General features: G+C 51.8%; 5 protein-coding genes across 5 annotated transcripts; 3 read left to right on the forward strand and 2 right to left on the reverse strand.

Moving 5' to 3' along the window:
- Positions 1-619: 619 nt before the first annotated feature.
- Positions 620-2,509, forward strand: BROUX77_000553 (uncharacterized protein; the record flags this gene model as incomplete). The annotated part of the gene is made up of 1 exon (XM_073750410.1): positions 620-2,509. One exon carries the CDS (start codon positions 620-622, stop codon positions 2,507-2,509), a length of 1,890 nt encoding a protein of 629 aa, XP_073608790.1.
- A 1,145-nt stretch (positions 2,510-3,654) lies between these two features.
- BROUX77_000554 (uncharacterized protein) lies at positions 3,655-5,658 on the forward strand (the record flags this gene model as incomplete). The annotated part of the gene is made up of 2 exons (XM_073750421.1): positions 3,655-4,287; positions 4,345-5,658. 2 exons carry the CDS (start codon positions 3,655-3,657, stop codon positions 5,656-5,658), a joined length of 1,947 nt encoding a protein of 648 aa, XP_073608791.1.
- A 393-nt stretch (positions 5,659-6,051) lies between these two features.
- On the reverse strand, positions 6,052-9,658 carry BROUX77_000555 (uncharacterized protein; the record flags this gene model as incomplete). Its single annotated transcript, XM_073750432.1, has 3 exons — positions 6,052-8,861; positions 9,311-9,435; positions 9,504-9,658. 3 exons carry the CDS (start codon positions 9,656-9,658, stop codon positions 6,052-6,054), a joined length of 3,090 nt encoding a protein of 1,029 aa, XP_073608792.1.
- Positions 9,659-13,541: 3,883 nt separating this feature from the next.
- Positions 13,542-15,342, forward strand: BROUX77_000556 (uncharacterized protein; the record flags this gene model as incomplete). Its single annotated transcript, XM_073750443.1, has 3 exons — positions 13,542-13,660; positions 13,719-13,858; positions 13,916-15,342. The coding sequence occupies 3 exons, from the start codon at positions 13,542-13,544 to the stop codon at positions 15,340-15,342; spliced, it is 1,686 nt and encodes a 561-aa protein (XP_073608793.1).
- A 636-nt stretch (positions 15,343-15,978) lies between these two features.
- On the reverse strand, positions 15,979-17,565 carry BROUX77_000557 (uncharacterized protein; the record flags this gene model as incomplete). The annotated part of the gene is made up of 3 exons (XM_073750454.1): positions 15,979-16,183; positions 16,279-16,958; positions 17,473-17,565. 3 exons carry the CDS (start codon positions 17,563-17,565, stop codon positions 15,979-15,981), a joined length of 978 nt encoding a protein of 325 aa, XP_073608794.1.
- Between the last annotated feature and the right edge of the window lie 3,360 nt (positions 17,566-20,925).

A 20,925-nucleotide genomic window follows, 5' to 3' on the forward strand; every position in this document is an offset into this window, starting at 1 on the left:
CCCGCGAAGTCGTCAATGAATCAATAAATAACCAGACCTATTACATACGCCCACTCTAGCCCGCGATGCTTCCCAAATCCCAAAGCACCCTCGTCATATCATCTGGAGCGTATCAGCCTGTGTCTCTCTCTGTTCCAGCACATGTTTTACTTGCGATCCACTATAACTATAACTGTAGCTAGCCCAAATCCCTTCTAAACTTGACCAGAGGCCCCAAGCTTCACCAAGCGACCCACTTTCAGCGACCTCTCTGAATCTGCCGCATCCATCGACCGCTTATTGTCCGCCTTGACTCCCCGAACGGCCCCGCCGTCGTTTCTCTCGTCTGCTTTGTTCCCGGCTCTCGTCTCAGCGCGTCCCCGGCTTCTTTTCTGCTGTCTGCCCTGGCTCCGCGCTTGCGCCGCTTACTATGAATGACCCAAGCGCCGTGCAATTGACCGATAGCCCTAGGCCGTCTCTACCTCTTCTGCTCCGTCGCCACTCCTCCCCGACCTAGCTTTGAACTCCCACGCTAAAGATCCTATCGTCTTTGGTACATAAACCCACACCAAAACTTGCTCTACTATTTAACCATCACGCTAGCATCCTTGCTTAAAACTCCCCCACTCAGCGCCTTGCCATGAGCTCCTCCCCAACACAGGCTGGCTCTACCAAGAGCCACCCCAAACGCCCGTCTCTGTCTGCTTCTTCCCATTCCTCGTCGTCATCGGGCCGTGTAAGATCCCCCGCACACTCGATAATCCTGCCCGACAGCCGCCTCCGGCCCAGACCCACCACAGCCGTGTCCTCGGTCGATATACAAACGTTATCCTTCCCCGACGGCTCCCGAGGCACCTTTTCCAGCGTCCGTTCTTCAGGCGCCGCAACCCCGGTGGGCCCACAAAGCGGCACAGCCTCGCCAGTCATGGCGCCAGCGACGCCCAAAGGCCCGACAGACTTTGATGACTCCGCTAGCATCGCGAGCTATGCCCCGACTTATAAGCCTGCTGGAGATATTGCGAGCCTTATGATTGGCGACTTCAACCGCAAAAGCCCAGCATGGAACTTGCTGCGCTCTCAGTCGACCTCTGTTCAACCCTTCGAGACAGTCAACCTTGATGAATCAAGCCCGCTGAATGGCTTCGATACTGAGTTTGACGAGGTCCCCAATCTCACGCCCGAGACCTTGAATCAGGAGGCTTTGGATGAGTCCAGAATGAAGCTTTGGAAGTCAAAGTTGAAGCATTATATGGTCCTCTCATCGGCTGGAAAGCCCATCTACAGCCGGCATGGTGATCTCAGCTTGGTCAACGGCTTTATGGGAGTCGTGCAAACCATCATATCGTTCTACGAGGAGTCCAAAGACCCGATTCAAGGTTTCACTGCTGGCGACACACGATTTGTTATTTCCATCCAGGGGCCGTTGTACTTTGTGGCTATCAGTCGTCTTGGAGAGAGTGACTCGCAACTACGGGCCCAGTTGGAAGCCCTGTACATGCAAATTCTGTCGACTTTGACTCTCCCGGCTCTCACGAACATATTTGCCAACCGTCCGTCGACAGATTTGCGCAAACCCCTTGAGGGAACGGGTCCTTTGCTATCATCTCTGGCCGACAACTTCACTCGGGGCTCTCCTTCGGCTCTTCTAGGGTCACTAGAGTGCCTAAAGATACGCAAATCTCATCGGCTTGCCATCAACAACATGTTTCTGAAACTGCGGTCTGAAAAATTGCTTTATGGCCTTATTGTGGCCGGCGGCCGGCTTGTCAGCGTCATCCGGCCACGGAGACACTCGCTTCATCCAAGCGATCTCCACTTGATATTCAACATGCTCTTTCAGTCTGGAGGTGTCAGAGCCGGCGAAGGTGAAAACTGGATACCACTATGTCTACCTGCCTTCAACAACAAGGGCTATCTGTACATGTACGTTAGCTTTCTCGACGCCGACTCAAACGATGGCAGCGATGGCCCCTCTGCGTCTGGCTCCACTTCACATACCACCAATATACCAAGAACAACCGAGGAAGATGTCGCCATCATTCTCATCAGTCCCGACCGCGAGGGCTTCTTTGAGATGCAATCAATGCGAAATGAAGTCGTTGATCAACTTTCCAACAACGGAAGTCTCGCCATTATCCAAGATGCTGCTCGAGCTGGTCGGCCATCCATTTCCAGCATTGCACCGACTTGCCAGATTAGCCATTTCCTTTACAAGTCCAAGTCCAACGTGCAGTTTGCCATGTCGTCTCTTGACCCAATGTTCAATGAACCACTGCAAAGACGGTGCCTGATGTCTGTCTATCACCAGCTCCACATGGCTGTACATGCGAAGCATGCGCATATGAAGGTTCTCCATGCTGTGAGCTCCGAAACCACGGCACTGGCATGGATCACGTCAACCTTTGAATTTTACTGTGTGGCTGGGCCAAATACATCTCGAGCAGCCATTACACAGGGTGCCAGCAAGTTGATCCAATGGGTTGGGCGCGAAAAGGAACGCCTGTTTATTATAGGAGGCGGTGTGTTCTAATGGCCGCCACGGGAGCGGGATCTATGTAGTGCGTTGACGGAAACAGGGCGGGTCTGCTGCTTTATAACCCCGACCTCTCTGTTACTATGTCTCGATAGCGAGCTGGAACTGTCAGTGACCCGTGTCTATTACAGCATGGAGCTTGCCGCAGGCATTGCCATGTTTTAGCTGCTGGGCGTGTTTTGTGTTTTAGTGGGTTCGTGTTGCGTGCGCCACATTGCTCGGCGCGTTTTCACTAGAGCAGGCCCTCGCGTCCTTGGTTACTCTTGTCTTGTCCTGTCCCTGTGTCCTTGTTGCACGCCGTCATCGGAAATGGCATAATGGCATGCATGCGTTCTTAAAAGCCTGCGCCTAGTTTCGTCCTCCGGCGTAACACTGCCTGTATCACCGCGGCTCCTCTTGAGCCTTTTGGCCCGCGCCAGTCGATCGGCACAGAGGTTTCTCTGCGGGATGGGCTCACTTATACCCCTACGCATCTGCCACTGTATCTATCTGCACCTGTCTGTACTTGTACTTGTCCATGTACCTGTACTTCTGCGTGTCCCATCTGCTGTGCCCTTGCTGCTGTGTTGTAGCTGCCGTGCGTGTACTTGTACCTGGTTGTATAGATCACAGATTCCTTTCTCTTCTTGTGAGAGGTCACAGGACACATTACCGCAGCTCCCCTCTCGGCCCTCTGGCGGCCGCTCATTGGCCGGTGCCTGCTCCCACGATCAACAACCACGGCCGCCAGCAGTTGCTTGATGTGGTAGAATCGAGCTGTTTGTTTTCTTTTGTTGGCACTACTGCCACAAATCTCGCTCCGCTCTGCCCCTCTTCAGCTTCTTTTTGTTGTGATGCTCCAGGCACACCTTGCTTCCCTGCTATCGATGCCGTCATGAGCGGTGTACATCGCCAATAGCACCTGTCTGCCAATATAATTACGTGCCAACAGCTTTCTAGTACTCTCTTCCATCTTTCCATCCGCGGCCTCAGTCCATCCCAAGTCTCGACCCCCCATCACCGTCTATCGCGGCACTCCTTCTGCTTCGCTCTTCGACTACTCCGCTGCGCGTGCTTCTCCCTGAACGCATGACGACGGGCTGGACGGGCTGGACGGGCTGGACGGGCTCAAGTGCTTTCTAAATCCGACTCCCCCTTCTATCATGCCTAGTGCTGCCTCGGCTGCAAGCCCAGCACCAAACAGGGCAGCATCTGCCTCAGTTTCCATTGACCCCACGGCACTTGAAGCCGATGCCTTGCTTCCTATTACCCCACGTCGCCAGAAGATTGGAATCAATGGCTCTGGAATTCTTCCCTCGCCCGGCTCCTTGGAAAGCATGCTTAAAACTACCATGGAAACCGGCGATATTGGCCTGTTTACCATTGCCCCACGCCACTACCGCCCCCCAACGCGCAAACACGACCGCCGAGAGATGTCCTTAATTGATGCTGTGGGTGAAGCAAATCATCCTCTTCTGACCATGGATGGCACATGTGATATACCACACCGTCCCAAGTCCTCTGCCTCCGGCATGTTACGGGCCAACAGTCACGCTTCTAGCCGTGCTCCCAGATGCCAAAATCACAACATGGCCTACGACCGCGGATACTCCCTACCACCAGGACAGTTTCGGATGCAAGCAACAAGAACTCCGGCTCCGCCTGGCGCGCCGAGCTCTCTGCCAAGACGGCCTCGCACTCGGCCCCATGACCGGGCCTCCTCAGGACATCCATCCGAGTTCTCCACAAGATACGGCACTCCGTATGAGTCCTCAGTCCCGATTCAGTCAACTGATGTAAGCTTTTCACACATTACTGCGTTTCGTTAAGATAGCTGTTAACATTTGTTACAGGACGATAGATATCAACCACCTATAGCTCCGGATGCGCGGATGCGCAGCACATCTTCGCCTTTCCAGTCTTATTCTCCTCTTCCTAACCAACGACCACCCATGCATCGCGGACCCAATCGTCGTCACATTTCGGCCCCACCCATGCAATTTATGCCTCCCATGCCCCATCCCCAATATCCCTACACATATCCCAACACTCCGATCGACATGGACGTCCACTATAGAAGACTAAACAGAGACGGTTCTTGTTATGGCGGCTGCCCTACGCAAGTGTATCCTCAGCATTATAGTCCGGCCCCTGGCTACTTTCCAAATGCGCACCATCCCATGCGACCCCAAAATAGAAGTTCTGCGTCCTATGGACCTCCCCCTCGGCGAAGAGATCCATCTCACAACCCTATGCGTCCTACCCGAAAGTCAACTGTTATATATAGCCAACCTGATGACGATTCCACCTGTGAAATTGCCCAATCGGGGATCCCACACAACTTAGCTCAAACTGACAAGGACGAGTTTATCACTGTTCAGTCTTCTAGAAGACCTCCCCCATCTCAAATGAGAAATGGGGGCCGTGCAAGACATAGCGAAGCTATGACTGACTCTTCGTCCATCTCTCAGCTTCCCATTTATGAGTATCATGATACTAATCCAAGACAACTCCCTTACACCCATTCCGCAAATTCCCATAGACAGCACGCATCAAAACATTCCCAGTCCCATCGCTCCAGTCAGTATAAATCCTCAAGTCGACGCTACTCCGGGCAACCTCAGCCATATCTTCTTGATCCACAAAATATGCGGTCCATAGACAAACGTTGCCACAGCAAATCTCACATCTCTACTATTTCCGCCGACGAAGTCACCCTAAGTTCAATCGAATCCGCTTCTCCTATCAATAATGGTGATGATTCGTTGCTCAAAGCAACCCTTGACCCAGACAATGCAACAAATACAACGGCCTCAAGCATGTTCCCTTCCGACGATGAGTTGAAGACTGACTCTGTTCCCGGTATTTCTCGCTCATCATCGACGGGCCGTGATAGACGCTTGAGTTTACGAAACAAGGAATCCACTCCATCACAACCGCTCGGTCGATTGAAGAGCAAATCTTCCTTTTCCCTTCGTGCTTCCCTATCTCATCGTTCCAGGGTTAATGCCCATCCAGACCTAGTAGACTCAACCCAAAAGATTCCACAGGTCTCACACGATGAGGTTAAGCCGAAAATTTGGAATCGTATTGCGAGCAAAATATGGCGTAGCCGCTCATCTGGCCCAGCTCCTGCAACGGTAGTATCCTCAGGATCATCCTTCTAATGCCGATTGCATGCTAGGATCATGTTTTTTTGTTGGACTTGCAAGTTGTGTTGCTGAAATTTTGAGTTGGGGAAAGTTGGAACAATAACGATAAAGCCTACAGAACAGGGGAGACAACAAGCGCAGATTAGAATCACACAAATTTTTGGCAAAAACATCACTTCATGTGTAAGCGCAGCATTAATTTTAACTTTTTGATTTGGCTGAAAGCCCTCTGAGAAGAACACATGGTGAACATCTTGGTCAGGCATGACGAAAGGCGTAGGGGATATAACTAAAAATTAACGGGGCCTGTTATAAACATGTCATGGTGGTCCCGGGCAACATGACCGCAGCATTATATGCAACAAATAAACAACAAGGAATAGAACTTCTCGGAGACCGAGATCAGAATTAGATGCCAGGAGTATTGAAGTCCTCGTGCTGGGGCCAGTTACCCAGACTAGCAGGGTCACCGCCAATACGAACGTACACACCGATGGCCGGAATGCCGCCGTCCAGAACGAAGAACTGGTACCAGCCGGGTGGAGCAATCTCAGCCCGCGGAGGAGCCTCGACAGTGCACGTCAGTCCAGAGCAAGAGACAGCTGGAAACAAGGTACGGGTACCAAGTGAGTTACCGTGAGTAGAGCCAACGGAACCGAGAAGCGAGACCTCGATGTCGCCATTCTGCGGCGCAGCAGCGAGCGTGAACGAGTACGACTCGCCATAGGTCCAGTCGCGTTCGGTGGTGTGCAGCGAAAAGGCCGGGCGCGGCTTGCCGCTCTTGAGGTACGGCGGCACAAAGACTTCAACACGGTACTCCTGCGGGTGAACGCCGTCCTCTGGGTCGGAGCCAGAGACGAGCACGCGACCGTCGAGCAGGGTGATGGACTCGGAGTGGTAGAGGCGCGCGACGGTGGTATTGGCAGCAATGGTCATGCGCTGGTGCACGGGCTTGCGCGGGTCGTACAGGACGGCATTGAGGTTGGGGTTGGTGGCGAGGCCGAAGCCGGCGACGCCCTGATGCGCGCCGTTGTTGATCAGGTAGGTTCCATCGGGTAGCGCGGCCATGCAGGGCATGACGCGGCGCGACGGCATGCGCTCAATGGTCCAGGTGGCGGCCGGGTCGTCGGGCTGCGTCGACACGCAGTTGTCGATGGCGTAGCCTGCGCCTTCGGTCGAGCCGCCGCACATTAGCACTGTCAGTGGGTCGGTGTAGGGCGCGCGCTGGGGTAGAAGCACGGCTGTGCCTTCGAGGGGGTAGGTGCGGCCGCCAGTCGGGTCGGATACGGAGCCGGGCATGTTGGGCAGGGTGCGGGTAGTCTCGAATGTGTTGGGGTCGAGGATTCGGGCTTCATTCCAGTAGGCTACGAAGATGCCGCCTGAGGGGAGCACGAACAGGAAGGGGTATAGGTTGTTAGGGTCGGTGCGCTCCAGCCAGTCCATATATAGCGGCTGGGTGCCTGTGAAGGGAAGAATCTCGAGTGTAGGCACAGGGGCACCGTTGGAACCTTCCTCACCGCCGACAACCAGAACCGAGCCATTAGTCATGACCATGGCCGAGGGGTACCAACGACCATCCTGGAGACTGAGCTCAGAAACGTTCTCCTCCCAGTCATTGGGGCCTTGGACGCCGGGAGATCCGTCGGGTGTGTACAACCGAACACCGTACGTGGAGTCGCCTGACCAGCCACCAATATTGAGTTGACGGCCAGCCTTGTCGGGGAGTGTGACCGTGGCAGCGCAGAAGACATCAGTCTTCACATGCATAGTCTTCCAAGCAAGCGAGAAATTGTCAATGGCAGATAGATCCAGTTCATAGGCACCAGTGGAGTTCGGAGGGCCAGTGCCAGACTTCTCTAAGAAAGTAACCTTGCCCGTGATGGTCTCAGCAGTAATCAGGGGAATGCACACACCACCAATCAAGAACTCATAAGCACCGCTAGCTGCGTCATCTTCGGATGGAATGTCCCACTGGTACAGAGGTTCGGCTTCTTCGTCCCAGAAGTAAGTTGTCATGCGAGCCAGACCACCGCAAATCGCAGAGCTATTGCCAGCACAGGAAATTGAGCACTCGGAGTCCGGACGGACCGTGGCGCCGGTGGTTTGCAAGTTGACGGGATCACCGCAGTAGCATTCACGACCATACTCGAGACCAGCAGCCATGAATCCGTACTCGGCGCATTGGTCTACGCACTCCGAAGGGGTCATTTCGGGCATGATGATTTGCCAAGAAAAGGTACGCACGTTATTCACGTTATCCTCAACACAACCCGAGTAGACCCAGCTGCCGCTTAGACCAGAAACCTGAGGGGTAGGAGCAGCGCGGACGACGGGGGCACTGCCCTTGGACATGATGCTCATACGGTCGGGACCACCACACTTTTGGGTAGTGTCTCCACGGCAGGTAGAGCTGCATTCAGACGAAGACGCAGCTTCAGTACCGCCATTGATGATTTCGTTGCCGCAGAAGCACTGGTACGAGTACTCGGCTCCAGCAACGGTATACCCAGCGGTCTCGCATGTCTGAGCACAGGATGCTAGGGTCATGGCATCGTCATCAGGGGCCTGGTAGGTCAAAATGCGGCCTGCGGCACCGTCAACCCAGCACCCATAATCATTCCAGCCAGAAGGAAGACCAGTGGCAGTAGCAGCAACAGAAGTAGAAGACGATGGAGTTACAACGGCTGTAGTAGCGGTCGTAGCAGAAGCCGTGGCCGTGGCCGAAGTCGATGAGCCTGAAGGATCCACTTCGGACTCGTCAGAGGTGTAGACGGACAGTCTGTTCCCCGCACCGCAGTATTCGTACTGGTTACCAGAGCATGTCATGCTGCAATCATCTGCATTGGTGGCAGTTGAGCCTGTGCTAAAAGAGTTTCCGCAGTAGCACTCAGAGCCATACTCTGTTCCAAAGTATTTGTAGCCGTCGCAGAAAGCAGCACAGCTCTCAAGAGTCATGCTAGAGCCACTAGCAAATGAGGCCCCGGTCAAAGCCCGTCCTGAGGTTCCTTCGGTGCGGCAGTTAAGCCAGGACCAAGCGGCAGAGGACGCCGCCACAATCACACTAGCAGGTTGAGACGGCACTTGCATTGTGGGGTTGTGCCAGAGAGTAAGGCGAGATGGGCCACCACACTTTTGGGTTGAATCTCCAGAGCAAGCAGTGGAGCAAGAGTCCTCGTCAGAAGCGAGAGCAGAGCCGGTAGCCAAACGAGAGCCACAGTCTAGAAAGATGTTAGACGAGTTAGAGAGAAGAGAAAAGAGGAAGTCTAGCTGGAGGGAAGAGAGGGGATAAAACAAGCAGGCTACAGGGTGAAGAAGATCGGTGGAGCAAGTAGAACCTGCGCCCCGGGTTCGTGATCAGAAGATTCCATGGAGGCGTTGTGGCTGTAAACCCCCGTGATTCCGCCTCTTGGCCTGCTTCCCATCACGAGCAACGCCCTGCTGTAAGCTGAAGCCATCTAAATTGTTCTGTGTGGTCACGAGGCCCTTGTCGAGTCTATCCAATCACAACGCAACAACAATAACGATAACCCTGTCGTGCATCAACAAAGGTCAAGGATGGAAAAGGAAGACTTCAGCTACAGCCACGCCAAGTGACTGACTGACGGGACCTGGAAAAAGGGAAGAAACAAAATGCAGGGGGGAGGCCAGGAACAGGGCGGCTACTTACAGCACTCGGAAAAGTATTCAGTACCAGAATAAGGCATGCCCTTGCTGGAGCAGAACTCGGTACACATTGCGTTGGTCATTGCAGCATCAGAGGTAACCGCAGCGTCGATGGTGCGCCCAACATCACTGCAGAGAGGTTAGCATGACAGGTCCGGTGATGTCCTTGTGACGGTGGCGTCAAGGTGACCTCTTACACATAGCAGCCCACAAGTTCCCAGCCGTTGGCTAGAGTCTCTGGCACTCCCAGACCACGCGCGGCCAGGGGACTTTCATGAATCACTGCAGCAGCAGAGACACAGTATGCTGCAGCCAGGGCAGCGGCAGCTGCTGCAGAATGCAGATTCGTCATCTTGCACGATATTTCCTCTGAAGGCTCTCAACAAGGAAGGTATCTGCACAAAGTCGCTTTTCCGGTTTTCAACGCCAGCCAAGAAAAAAAGAAAATGGGAGATTGGCGAGAGTGATGACCAAAGCGTGAGATCAAGAAGAAGGAAATAGTGCAGGTTAGAATGGGACAGGCCGTCGTATTAAAGCAACAGAAGAGTTTAGCCACCACACGTAGTCCAGGATCACGGCCTTCTCCCATGGGGCGTTAGTTCAGATATATCCTACCCTCTACATAGAAGAGCCAGGCAAGGTGAACGGGGCCTCTTGGCTCGGTAGCATTCGCCGCCGTCATTGTGGTGTGTATATTCCCAATTCGTGCTCTTCTTGCGAGATAGGGGGAACAGAGGCCGACCCTCTAGACGCGCGACACATAATGAAGAAAACAAATCATCATCTGGAAAAAGCAAGGTCGCCAGGGAGGAGGGGTAGGGGTAGAGTGACATGTGGGCTTCATGTATGTGTGTGGGTAACATACACACAATACGAAGAACTAGCCCTGTCGACTAGCACGGCGGTTGGTTCAGCTCATGCCATGGCTCCTCTGTTTGCCTCTTTGCTCGAGATCATGGCTTCTTTCGTATATGCCTGCTGACCGACAGGCGAGTTATTGGCCCCTGGCTAGTCAAAGAAGCTTGAGCCAAGTGTAGCCCGTGACTAACAAGAAATCTCCTGGAGCGCCTCTAAGAGGAGCTCCTCCTGAGAGAGCCAAGTGGACTGACAGCGCCAAAGACCTACACGTAGCCCATGTCACATCTCTCAATGTGCCCAAAGTGGTAGACATAATGGGCTGGCCTAGCCTGGGGTCTCATTCGCCCCGTCAACGTTGCAGCACGGGCTGAGCTAAAGACGACTTCATCGCAACAGAGACATCACTACAACTGCCAGCCAGCCACCCTGCATGTGGAGCGAGCCTGCAGCCTGCATTGAGGTTCCTTATCGTTTGGACATCAATCCCTGCGTATCAGGTGAATTCAAAAATTAAAAAAGACGGATGTGGCAAGAAAAAGAAAAGGCAAAGAAAGAAAGTCAAGCCGATGGAAGCGAATGTCGCCGTTGGATTAAGCACCAGGGGCTCTCAGGCAGGGACCCATCTCTATTGAGCCTTTCCGCTTTGGCAGCGGACCATAGGGTTGTAAGTAATAGAGGGTTAGAGCCATCTGTTCATGGTCACGTGTGAATATTTTCGCCTCAACTAGGGCTGTCATGACGACCCACACGAAGCCTTCGATAAAACTTCCCAATTGAGACAACCACCAAACTAACCCGCCTAGTGTTAGTTCCGGCTCATCTTGGGTAGATTTTGCAGCTTGTGTGAGCTTTCTGCGGCTCACACATATTTTCCATCTCGATATCGTCGAGGCCTTCATACAAACCACGGAAAACCTTTTGCGCCTTCCTTGACACCCAGCTGGTTACCCCGCTCACGTGTCATCCTTTTTTTGCTCAAAGTTGACGGCTGAACTATCCGGCGCATTTGTTTCCCCCCAATTTAGCATCTGACGTCAAATTTGCATGACTCTTCTTCCTCTAGCAACGCAACACTTGGGATTCGACCGCTGGCAAAGGCCCGCCGACGCTCTCCATCAGTCCACTCTCTCCCTCAATTTTACTGCTGTCGTTCGGTTACAAGACCTGATCCCAGATTTTCTCCAGGTGCTTGTAGAGTGTCATCTGTGTAACACTCGCCACACAACCTGGTGCTCTGATTTACGTCACCGTCTTACCACAAAGTCTCCAACCTGGCTTTCACATTATGGCTGACCAGGCTCAGTCTAGACCCAAAAACCCCGGTAGATATCGGAGGAAGAAGGGTGGCAGTGCAAGGAATGCAAACAGCTCTCGTGCCGGCACGGGCACAGATAATCCTCAAGGCGAGTCCGATGCTGGCCAAGCTTCAAATGGGGGTGGCGAGATTTCGGTGCCGGCAACCTCCATTCTCCCGGGTACCACCAATCAGTCAAATGGCCGGCAGAATGGCCGGCCTCGTAGGCGCCGGGGTGGCCAGAGGGGCAGCCAGACTAATGAGAACCAGAATGACAACCAAGATCAACAATCTGTACAACAACCAGTTACAAGAAGACCACCCCAGGAACAACCCAGCCAGAGAACTCAAGTCACCGAGCCAAGAACTTTTAATGCGCAAGCTTCTGAGTTTGTTCCTGGCGCTAGTTCCACCTCTTTTGTCGAACCTAGTTCCGCACCAAAGGGCGGTCCTACTACCAATTCCACTGCTGCAACGCCATCATCCTCAAAACAGCGGAAAGGTCGGCCTCGAGGCCCAAAGTGAGAACCCTAAGAATTCAGATAAAGAGAACAGCCTAACTAACATCCATAGGCCTAAACGTGCCCTTCCACTTCCATCTACTTCCAGTAACAGAACTGAGCAAATGCACCAAGATATCAGCAATGGTATATACCAGTGTGTGATTTGTCTTGACTTTATCACTTCAAAAACACCAATCTGGTCACAGTGCAGTGCTTGCCGCACCGCTTTTCATTTTCGCTGCATCAAAGAATGGCAAGATGTTAAATTGGATGATCCCATGCATGCAGATGAGGGCTGGAAGTGTGCTTCATGCAACACCCAGATGGAAACCAACGTGGACTTTCCCCTGTGCTGGTGTGGAAAAACTAACAATCCAAAGCGAATTCCTGGCATGCCTCCTCACTCTTGTGGAGAACAGTGTCTTCGTGAGAGAAAAAACTGCCAACACCGTTGCACGGAAATTTGCCATGCGGCGCAATGCCCCCCCTGTCCTCACATGGGATATACCCTCACGTGCGAGTGTGGCCGTGAGCGGAAAATGCTTCGTTGTGGTGAAACGCGCCCGGAAAGCTACAATTGCGACAACATTTGTGAAAATCTACTCAACTGCGGGGAGCACAAGTGCCAAGATACCTGTCACGCGGAGGGTACATGTAAGGCTTGTGATAAGTTGATACCGGCTATTTGTTTCTGTGGCAAGGCTCAAAAGGAAATCGTCTGTGGCTCCCAAACCAAAGTGGGTGTCAATACAAACTGCGGTCAGGTTGCTTCTGCCGGTCTCATACAGGTAGCCAAAGGAGATGAATTCTTCGGGGCTTGGGACTGCGGTGAGATATGCAACAAGTCTTTGGATTGCGATGTTCACTTCTGCAAGACTACTTGCCACTTTGGAAAATGCCCCGTCGTTCACTGCCCTCTCTCCCCCGACGTGGTAAAGACCTGCCCTTGTGGTAAAGCCAAACTGCCGAGTTTGACTCGTGTTGTCCGTACGTCTTGTGAAGATTCTATCGCTACATGTGGTAATGTGTGCGGCAAGACTCTTTCTTGTGGCCATCGCTGTTTAATGAACTGCCACGAGGGTTCATGCGATGAATGCCCTGTTTTGATCGACGTCAAGTGTCGTTGTGGTCGCCAGTCATATACTCTTCCCTGCCTCGAATCACAAGGCGAAATTGTCTGCGAGCGTGTCTGCAAAGCCCGGATGAGCTGTGTCAGACATACCTGCCAACTACAATGTTGTACTGCACTCAAACCTATCTGGTTGAACCCAAGCCGAGGTACAAATCGACTTCGCCTTGACAACCAATTTTTTGACGCTGCCCATATATGCACCCGCATGTGTGGGAGAATGAAGAACTGTGGAATTCACGAATGCAACCAAACCTGTCACTCGGGGCCTTGTAATACATGTCGAGAGTTCACGGATGACGACATTGTGTGTCCTTGTGGCTTCACAACACGTCTTGCTCCAGTCCCCTGTGGCTATAGGATCCGATGCGAGCAGCCCTGCCATCGAACACCAAGTTGCGGACACCCGTACGTTGCTCACCCTTGCCATGGAGATGATACCGACTGCATCATGTGTCCGTACTTGGTGCAAAAGGGATGTGTGTGCGGCAAGAAAGTTATGCAGAACGTCCCATGTGGTGGAAGAACCCCTACTTGTGGGCTGCCTTGTGGTAAAATACTAGGCTGTGGGTAAGTTATGTCTTCAAATGCTATCACTCGTTGAGGAATAGAGCTGACCTGTTGATAGCAAGCATTTCTGCACGAGACCATGCCACCAGGGTGAATGTGAGAGTACCACTGAAGGGGAACCAAAATGTGATCAGATCTGTAATGGATCACGCAATATCTGCGGCCATCCATGTGCAAGCAAGTGTCATGGAACGGATGGTATGTTTCTTCCCAAACTATCGTGTTTGCATCGCCATCTAACCAAGCAATAAATAGACTGTCCAGAGGAGAGATCTTGCCAGGAAAGAATTTCTTTGAGTTGCCCCTGCAGGCGGCGCAAGCGCGAGGTCAGGTGTTTAGCTAACACCTTGGATTCTACACCCAAGCGTGAGCCCTTGGTATGTGACGATGAATGTGCCCGTCTTCTCCGTCTCCAGTCAATCGCACAAGCGCTAGGCGTTGACCCTGAAAAGTCTGCCACGACCAAAACCAATCCCGCGTATAGCGATGATACTATGGAGATGTTTGAGCAGCGAACTGGCTGGTGCGCCTTTCAAGAAAACGAGATACGGAAGTTTGTCATGTCAAAGGAGACTCGTCTGCGCTTCAAAGCAATGGGCAAAGCTAGTCGCACATTTATTCATCTCCTTGCTGCCGATTTGGGCCTGAAGTCTGAGAGTCAAGACCAGGAGCCTAACCGGACTGTGCTGGTATATAAGCGCGACGGCCAGGCGCCTATTCTTCCAGCAATGACTTTGGGAGAAGCCTGCAAAGCACGGGCCGAGCAGACACGGACTGCAATCGCCGCGGCACAGACCCAAGCGCCTGCCACTTCCCACACTGACAAGACCGCTCGGCCCCTGAAGCCCTCGTTTTTCAACACAGTCGCCGTGAAAAACGTCCCCTTTGGCATGACTCTGGACGAACTCACCAGTCTTCTTTCAGACGCTCTCGTGACCAATGCCGACCTCATCTTCAAACCGTACTTTACCGAGGACAACACTGCCTACTTCTGTGCCAGCCATCGCTCCGGCATGGCTCCCTCGTCACTTGAGTACCTGGTCAAGCGGGCTAAGGGCGTGGCATCGTCCATCATGGCCCGCCACGACACCAGCGTGTGTGTATGCATGTGCACAACCGATGGGAACCTGTCCGTCACCCGGTGGGAAAAAGTCGTGCCTCCGGGGGGATGGGAGCAGGTGAGCGGTCGGCAAAAGGCCTCCAGCAGCAAGACTGGCGGAGGCCAGAGCATGGCAGCCATAGCTGCAGCCGCATCTAGTGGCGCATCTAGCAACAGAAACTCTGGCGCAAGTAGTAGTTCTAGTAGCGCCGCGCCGCGCGGTCGCCTAGGCCAACAATCTGCAACCTTTGTTCTCCGTCGGAAAGCCCTCCCTGTCAATAGGTTTGCGAGCATGCTTCTTCTAGACCCGGATAACGAGGTTGAGAACAATGGTGCCCCGGCCGCTGCGACAGATGCAGAGACAGATCGTCAGGAGATGCAAGATCAGGATGGCATCAAGGAAGAGAAAAATGGTGGTGGGGATGGACAAAATGGAGGTGCTCACAATTCGGAAGAAGCTGTGGAATCCAATGTCAATGCCGGCAGTTTCACCGAGTCTGAGCAGGAGCAGCAGCCTCTGCGCCGGCTTCAGCCCAGTGCATACGAACAGCTTCATCACTCTTCATCCATGGACGACTGGTGATGTGCCGCATTCTCTCTTACATATCAGATATCAGCTACTAAAAGGAGATGAAGTGAAGCATATTTCCTGTTAACATCCTACGTATTTCAGCCGTGGGCTCTTACATGTATCACAATGCGCAATATAACAGCATGAACAAACAGATTTCTAAACAGAGGACCGAGTGAGAAAAAAAAAAGACGCAAACTAATTGATGATCGGTCAGTATATTTCAATAACCAATTTATCTGATTGTCCCGCCGGTTAAATACAGAAAAAAAAAAACGAAAGTAGGAAGAAAAGAAAAAGGAGACAAATATTGAGTATGAAGAGAGTTTCAAATGCGACGCCTTCAAGAAAACCAGAGAGCACGACGTTCGTCTGGTTTCTAGCTCTTCATATCGGGTGGTCTGGAACGCGTAGATGGGTATATGAAAACCTCTTGAGAGGTTAGGAGGCCAAGAGACAAAGCGAGGGGATGGCGTCGAGTTTGTAGATTGTGTGTGTATGGCTGGGTCAATATTGCAAGGGAACAGTTCATTGTCATAGACATGTGGTGTTACTGTTGGCAATGTTTCGGGTGCTTTCGGCTAAGAAGATTCCGTCAATCCGCATGGATTCTTGTCATGACAAGGCGTAGGACCACGACAACGAGGTCTACTCATCGCTATAGCGCTTCTTGTCTTCCTCCTCGTCGGTGCCCTGGATCGGGAGATCGTCGGAGATCTCATTGACAAAGGTGGAGATGGACTCGAAATATCCTTCTTCTAGGACGCTTGAGTTGTGGTCGCCACCAGGGAAGGACTTCCACACACGCTTGGGAGTCTTGGCCAGCTCGTGTAGCTTGCGCATGTGGTTCGGCCTATCAAGGAGTGAAAATATTAGTAAGTGTATATTTTTCTTTGCTTTAGGAGTCCTGATTAAGAGCAGTGCGCCAAACAGTTGGAATCCACTTACGGAACAATTTCATCCTGTTCACCACTCAGGAACAAAATAGGGATGGTGATTTTAGGAATCAGTGTGTCACTTGGCCACACTTGGTGGCACAAAACACTGATGTACTTTGCCATGGGAATAACCGATGGAATGAGCTTGCGCATAGACAAGAATGTGTTTTCCAAGATCATGCCGGCAATGTCGCCCCTGTGCTGGTTCTGTGCAGCAAGCTTCACGCTGACTGCGCCTCCGAGACTCTGGCCATATATAATGAAGTGGTGACTGCTAGTCTCGTGTCGTTGACGCAGATAGTCTAGAGCAGTCTGCGCATCGAGATTGAGCCCAGCTTCGTCAGCCTCGCCGGTGGAAAGGCCGTAGCCGCGGTATTCAAGCATAAAGACATTGCACCCCACGTAGTTGATCAACATCCGGGCAATGGGCAGACGGTGGCCAATATTACCGGCATTGCCATGGAACATTAACACGGTGTAGTGGGAGTTACGCGCATTCTTAGGAGCACGAATGAAGAAGGCGGAAAGCTTCTCTCCATCATTGGTGGGAATAACAAGTTCCTCAAAGTCCTTGATGCCGAATTGGGATGGGCGCGGTACATCGGTCCGGGCATTAGGCGGCATGTGCGAGGGGTATATGAAGGCCTTTTGCTTGAAGTAGAGCAAGCCAGTGAAGACGGCGGCAACGCCCTATAGAATTGATAGATGATGTCAGTAGCTGCAAACGGGGGTCTCTCCAGATAGATGTGTGGGGGTGTGAGGTGGGACACCAGCGGCACTTGATTGAATGCCGATTATCAACCGGAGCCGGCCAATTTCTGGAGAACCACGAACGGCTGGTTCGGGCGAAGTCAAGGAGAAAAAGGATGTGTGAATTCTGGTGACAATACCCTTTTGTTGCCGGTGGGAAGCATAAGTGCCTAGCGCAAGGGGCGATCGCACAACTCGGCAGAGCGGGCCGGCAGCGTGGAAGTAGAGCTCGGTGTAGCGGACGAAGATGAAGTTGGGATTGGTTTGGTGATGGTGCCTCTGGAAACTCTGTACTACGACTGTTGCGACTGCAACGGTGACTGTCACTGTCACTACAGGAGACAGAGGCCAGGGACACACCACGAGCAAGAGAGGCGGAAGGAGGGTACAGAGAACGAAAAGAAAAGAAGGCAAAGACAGGCTTAAGGGGGCTTCAAAGAGCACGCAGACATACCGTAGACGCCAAGGCCGGCAACCGCAAGTAACTGGCAACAGACCGCGCAAGAGACACAGTTTGGTCGGTAACAGTAGAAGACGACGACGACATGGCGATGGCGGTGGGAAAGAAGCAAAGGGAGAAAAGGAAAGAGGGAAAGGAGGAAGAGTGAAAGGCGAGAAAATAGAAGCCGCAAGAGTCAAAAAAGGATGGGCAGAAGAGAGGCGCCCCAAGTGCGTGCTGGAACAAGGGCCTGAGAGTCTCTGTTGCGCTGGCTGTCTCTTGTTGTGCTGAGAGTCGTGGTCCGGACAGGGGAGGCCAGAGGAGCGAGGCAGTACTAGCGGGCAGAGGTGCAGCTCTAGTGACCTATGGTGACAACAGGCGACAGTTGAAGCGCTCCGACAGTTGGGATTGGGATTGGGATTAGGCTGTATTGTGCTAACTATCTCGCAAGTCGGGCAGGTCAAGTGGCAGCTTTGGCTTTGCGGGGTGTGGTCTTACAGAAGATTTCTGGAGAGTGGGAGCGTCGATTGTGTTTGAAGTTGTCTAAATTTGGAATTTGCCGACGTTGCGGTCGGCGGATCTCCGGGTAAACGCCGGTCCTATCCTCGTTGGACCTGAGCTGGAAGAAACGCAATCAAACGACAGCCAGCCAGCTATCACATCTACAGGCACACCCACGCAGGCATCGGCAATACAGCCAGCTAGCGTCTGTTCTGCCGGCACTCCGAGAAACCTCTGGCAAACACTTTTTTCTCACGATGCTACGCAAGCCTCGGTCTCGTGCGTCGTGTTCAGCGCAAAAGAAAAGAGCACAGATAGCCTCAGTTGGTCCCATACATCAGCTCACGCTACCTACACCAAGTCTATTTACATACTTTCTCCCAAGGCGCCTTGACGTAAATCTGATTCGCAACCGATCGCTTGGCGGTATGAACCCATACTAACGTCGTCGAAAAGGGTCTTGTGGAAAAGTGATCTACAAGCCAAAAGCCATACCCAGCGCTCCTGGCTGGTCTGATTGGTTCTAGTCCTGGGTCTGACCATGGCCCGGCCAGGGGTTCCATAAGACACAGTGCATATACCATATTCCTGCACCGTCCACATGCTGCAGCCACCCACCATCTATGCATGTGCGAGGGCCCCGTCGTGCACGGTCCCCAAGAAACACCAAATAACCAAGGAACCCTTCTATCGACAAACCACCAACTAGACCCTGAAATCCACGCACTTGTATGTGTTTCAAAGAAGAGGGGCACCGGAATAGCTCAGCAGCATGACAAGCTCCTCCCGTTTTCAAACAAACTAGCAATCTCGGAGAAGCTCCTGGTTCTGGCGCCCCGTCGGCACAGTCGCCAGCCAACTGTCCAGCCACGGACAAAGTTCTGACAGCTGACAGCCCCCACTTCCCAACATCTAACCCGTCTTGCTCTATGTTAGGGTTAGCAAGTTCAACGTGCAACATGCATGTTTATGAGTGTCTCTTTCACAACCAGTCACTCGTTGATTTCTTTGACAAGCTAATATTTGTGTCAATCAAGGACTTATAGAAAGGCTGAAAAACACCCGTTCTCCCCGACAGACCAACTCCCTGCTGGGAAAATGTCAGCTGATTAAAGACAAAGGAGAGACTGCACGACTTCTGATTAGATAACATTGAACAGCTGCTGGCCATGTGTATGGTAAGACGTTCACATGAGTACAGACCAGGTAACTATCGCATCACATTCCTATGTTTTATGTGTGCATCTGTCTTTGCTCTCAATCCCAGTGTCCTCTCTAAGAGTTCTGACGGTATTTGCAGCCTGTGGCCAGATTGCCAACTCTACTACAGAGTCTCCAGCATGTTCAAGGGCAGGGTGAAAATCCAGCCAGTGCATTATATATGAGGCCAGACGTCTTCAACGAAGGGCTCTGCAGTAAAAACAAGTTCCCTTGCATCTATGGAAACTTGAATAAGGCCTGTATCACCTCTGCAGGACATGCGTGGGGAGAAGATGTTGAGTGCATACAAACAAGGGAGTGTAGTTGAAGTATACACTGCTCCCAACTGAACCTTCCGCATGACGTGAGATATCGTCATTCATGAGCACAATTGCCTGGTGCAGTAAAATATACACATGGTACGATGGTAGAATATCGCCGTGCATATGCATGTGTCCATGATATATTGATACAAAGGGAATGTAACCTGCTGCATATGTACGAGTGATCCCACAATGTCTGTACACATAGCAACTTGTCCATATCTCATGAATACTGGAGTAACATACAAACCAGGACATGCGTGCACTTGACCTTCCATCTTTTTGACTTCCATGCGGAGAACAAGACACGTGTGTGACTTTGGTGGTTTTGTTTTAGATATGTATTGAGAATTGTGAGCTTGAGTCATCTGTTCCAGACTCTCTATAAAGTGGGCGAAGTGAGACATACAACCAACAAACATACATGTATCTGCAAACACGTACAGATGATAGATGTCCTATATCTACCAAAAGGTGCCGTATGCACAGGGACATTATATATCTCCCATGAAGTCTCAGGTGAGCTCAACATACCAGAGTGGCGGTAAACTTGCGCTCTTTATCAGGGACAGACAAGACGGAGTAGGACTGAGAGCCACCTTCTAGTAATATGCAGACACTATTAGCCTGGGGAAGAAGACGATAGCCATGGCTTTGGGAAAGCCCCAATTACGGTATGAGGAAACAAAGTGTAGCTAGCTATGATGGGAAGTACTCATATCCAAGCATTCATATAATGCTTCTTGATGGTGAATCATACTTGCCAACTAGATTTCTCGTAATGGAGGGGCAGCGTAATACACATTAATGATGCGAATCAGTACCTACATGCACACATCGTGGATCTTGTATTACATATGCAGCCACCGCTACATGGTGGTTGACTGCATCACGGTTACATAGTCGCACTTGCAAGCTACAAGTAACAATATCTGTAGTTACTTGTCAGAACTCCGGGCCTGAAGCAATGATAACTATGATATAAAGCCAAACATGACTTGCGTTTGAAGCATGTCATTCGCTTCATATTTCTTCTCAGTCATGCAATAGCATCACAAACCTGCACGACGGAAAATAGACGAATCTGTACCAAACTACAGGGCGTGCATGTAGTTAGAAGTGTATAGATGTAACTAGCTGTAGTACATAGGTAAGGCATATGCATAGTTACATGTATTGTTAACTTACAGCTACATATCATGCTTAGAGAATGATATGTAGTGTCCGGAGCAGGTGCAGCAGGTACTATGAATTGCATGACATATCTCTACACTGAGACTGGCAGTTCCGAAAAGTCTGAGTCTGTGTTCGGGGGATACCTTGCCTGCAGTATATATTCCGGTAAGCTCTCTCTCTCCAAGACTTCCAAAGAACAGCAGAAGAGTGACTGCATTGCCATTCCGTCTTGTTGAGTACAAAATGCTGCAACGCATGTCGTGATGTG

Source organism: Berkeleyomyces rouxiae (assembly GCF_048999995.1).
Source record: "Berkeleyomyces rouxiae strain 22BRR77 chromosome Unknown BrBRR77_ptg000001l, whole genome shotgun sequence".
Lineage (NCBI taxonomy): Eukaryota > Fungi > Ascomycota > Sordariomycetes > Microascales > Ceratocystidaceae > Berkeleyomyces > Berkeleyomyces rouxiae.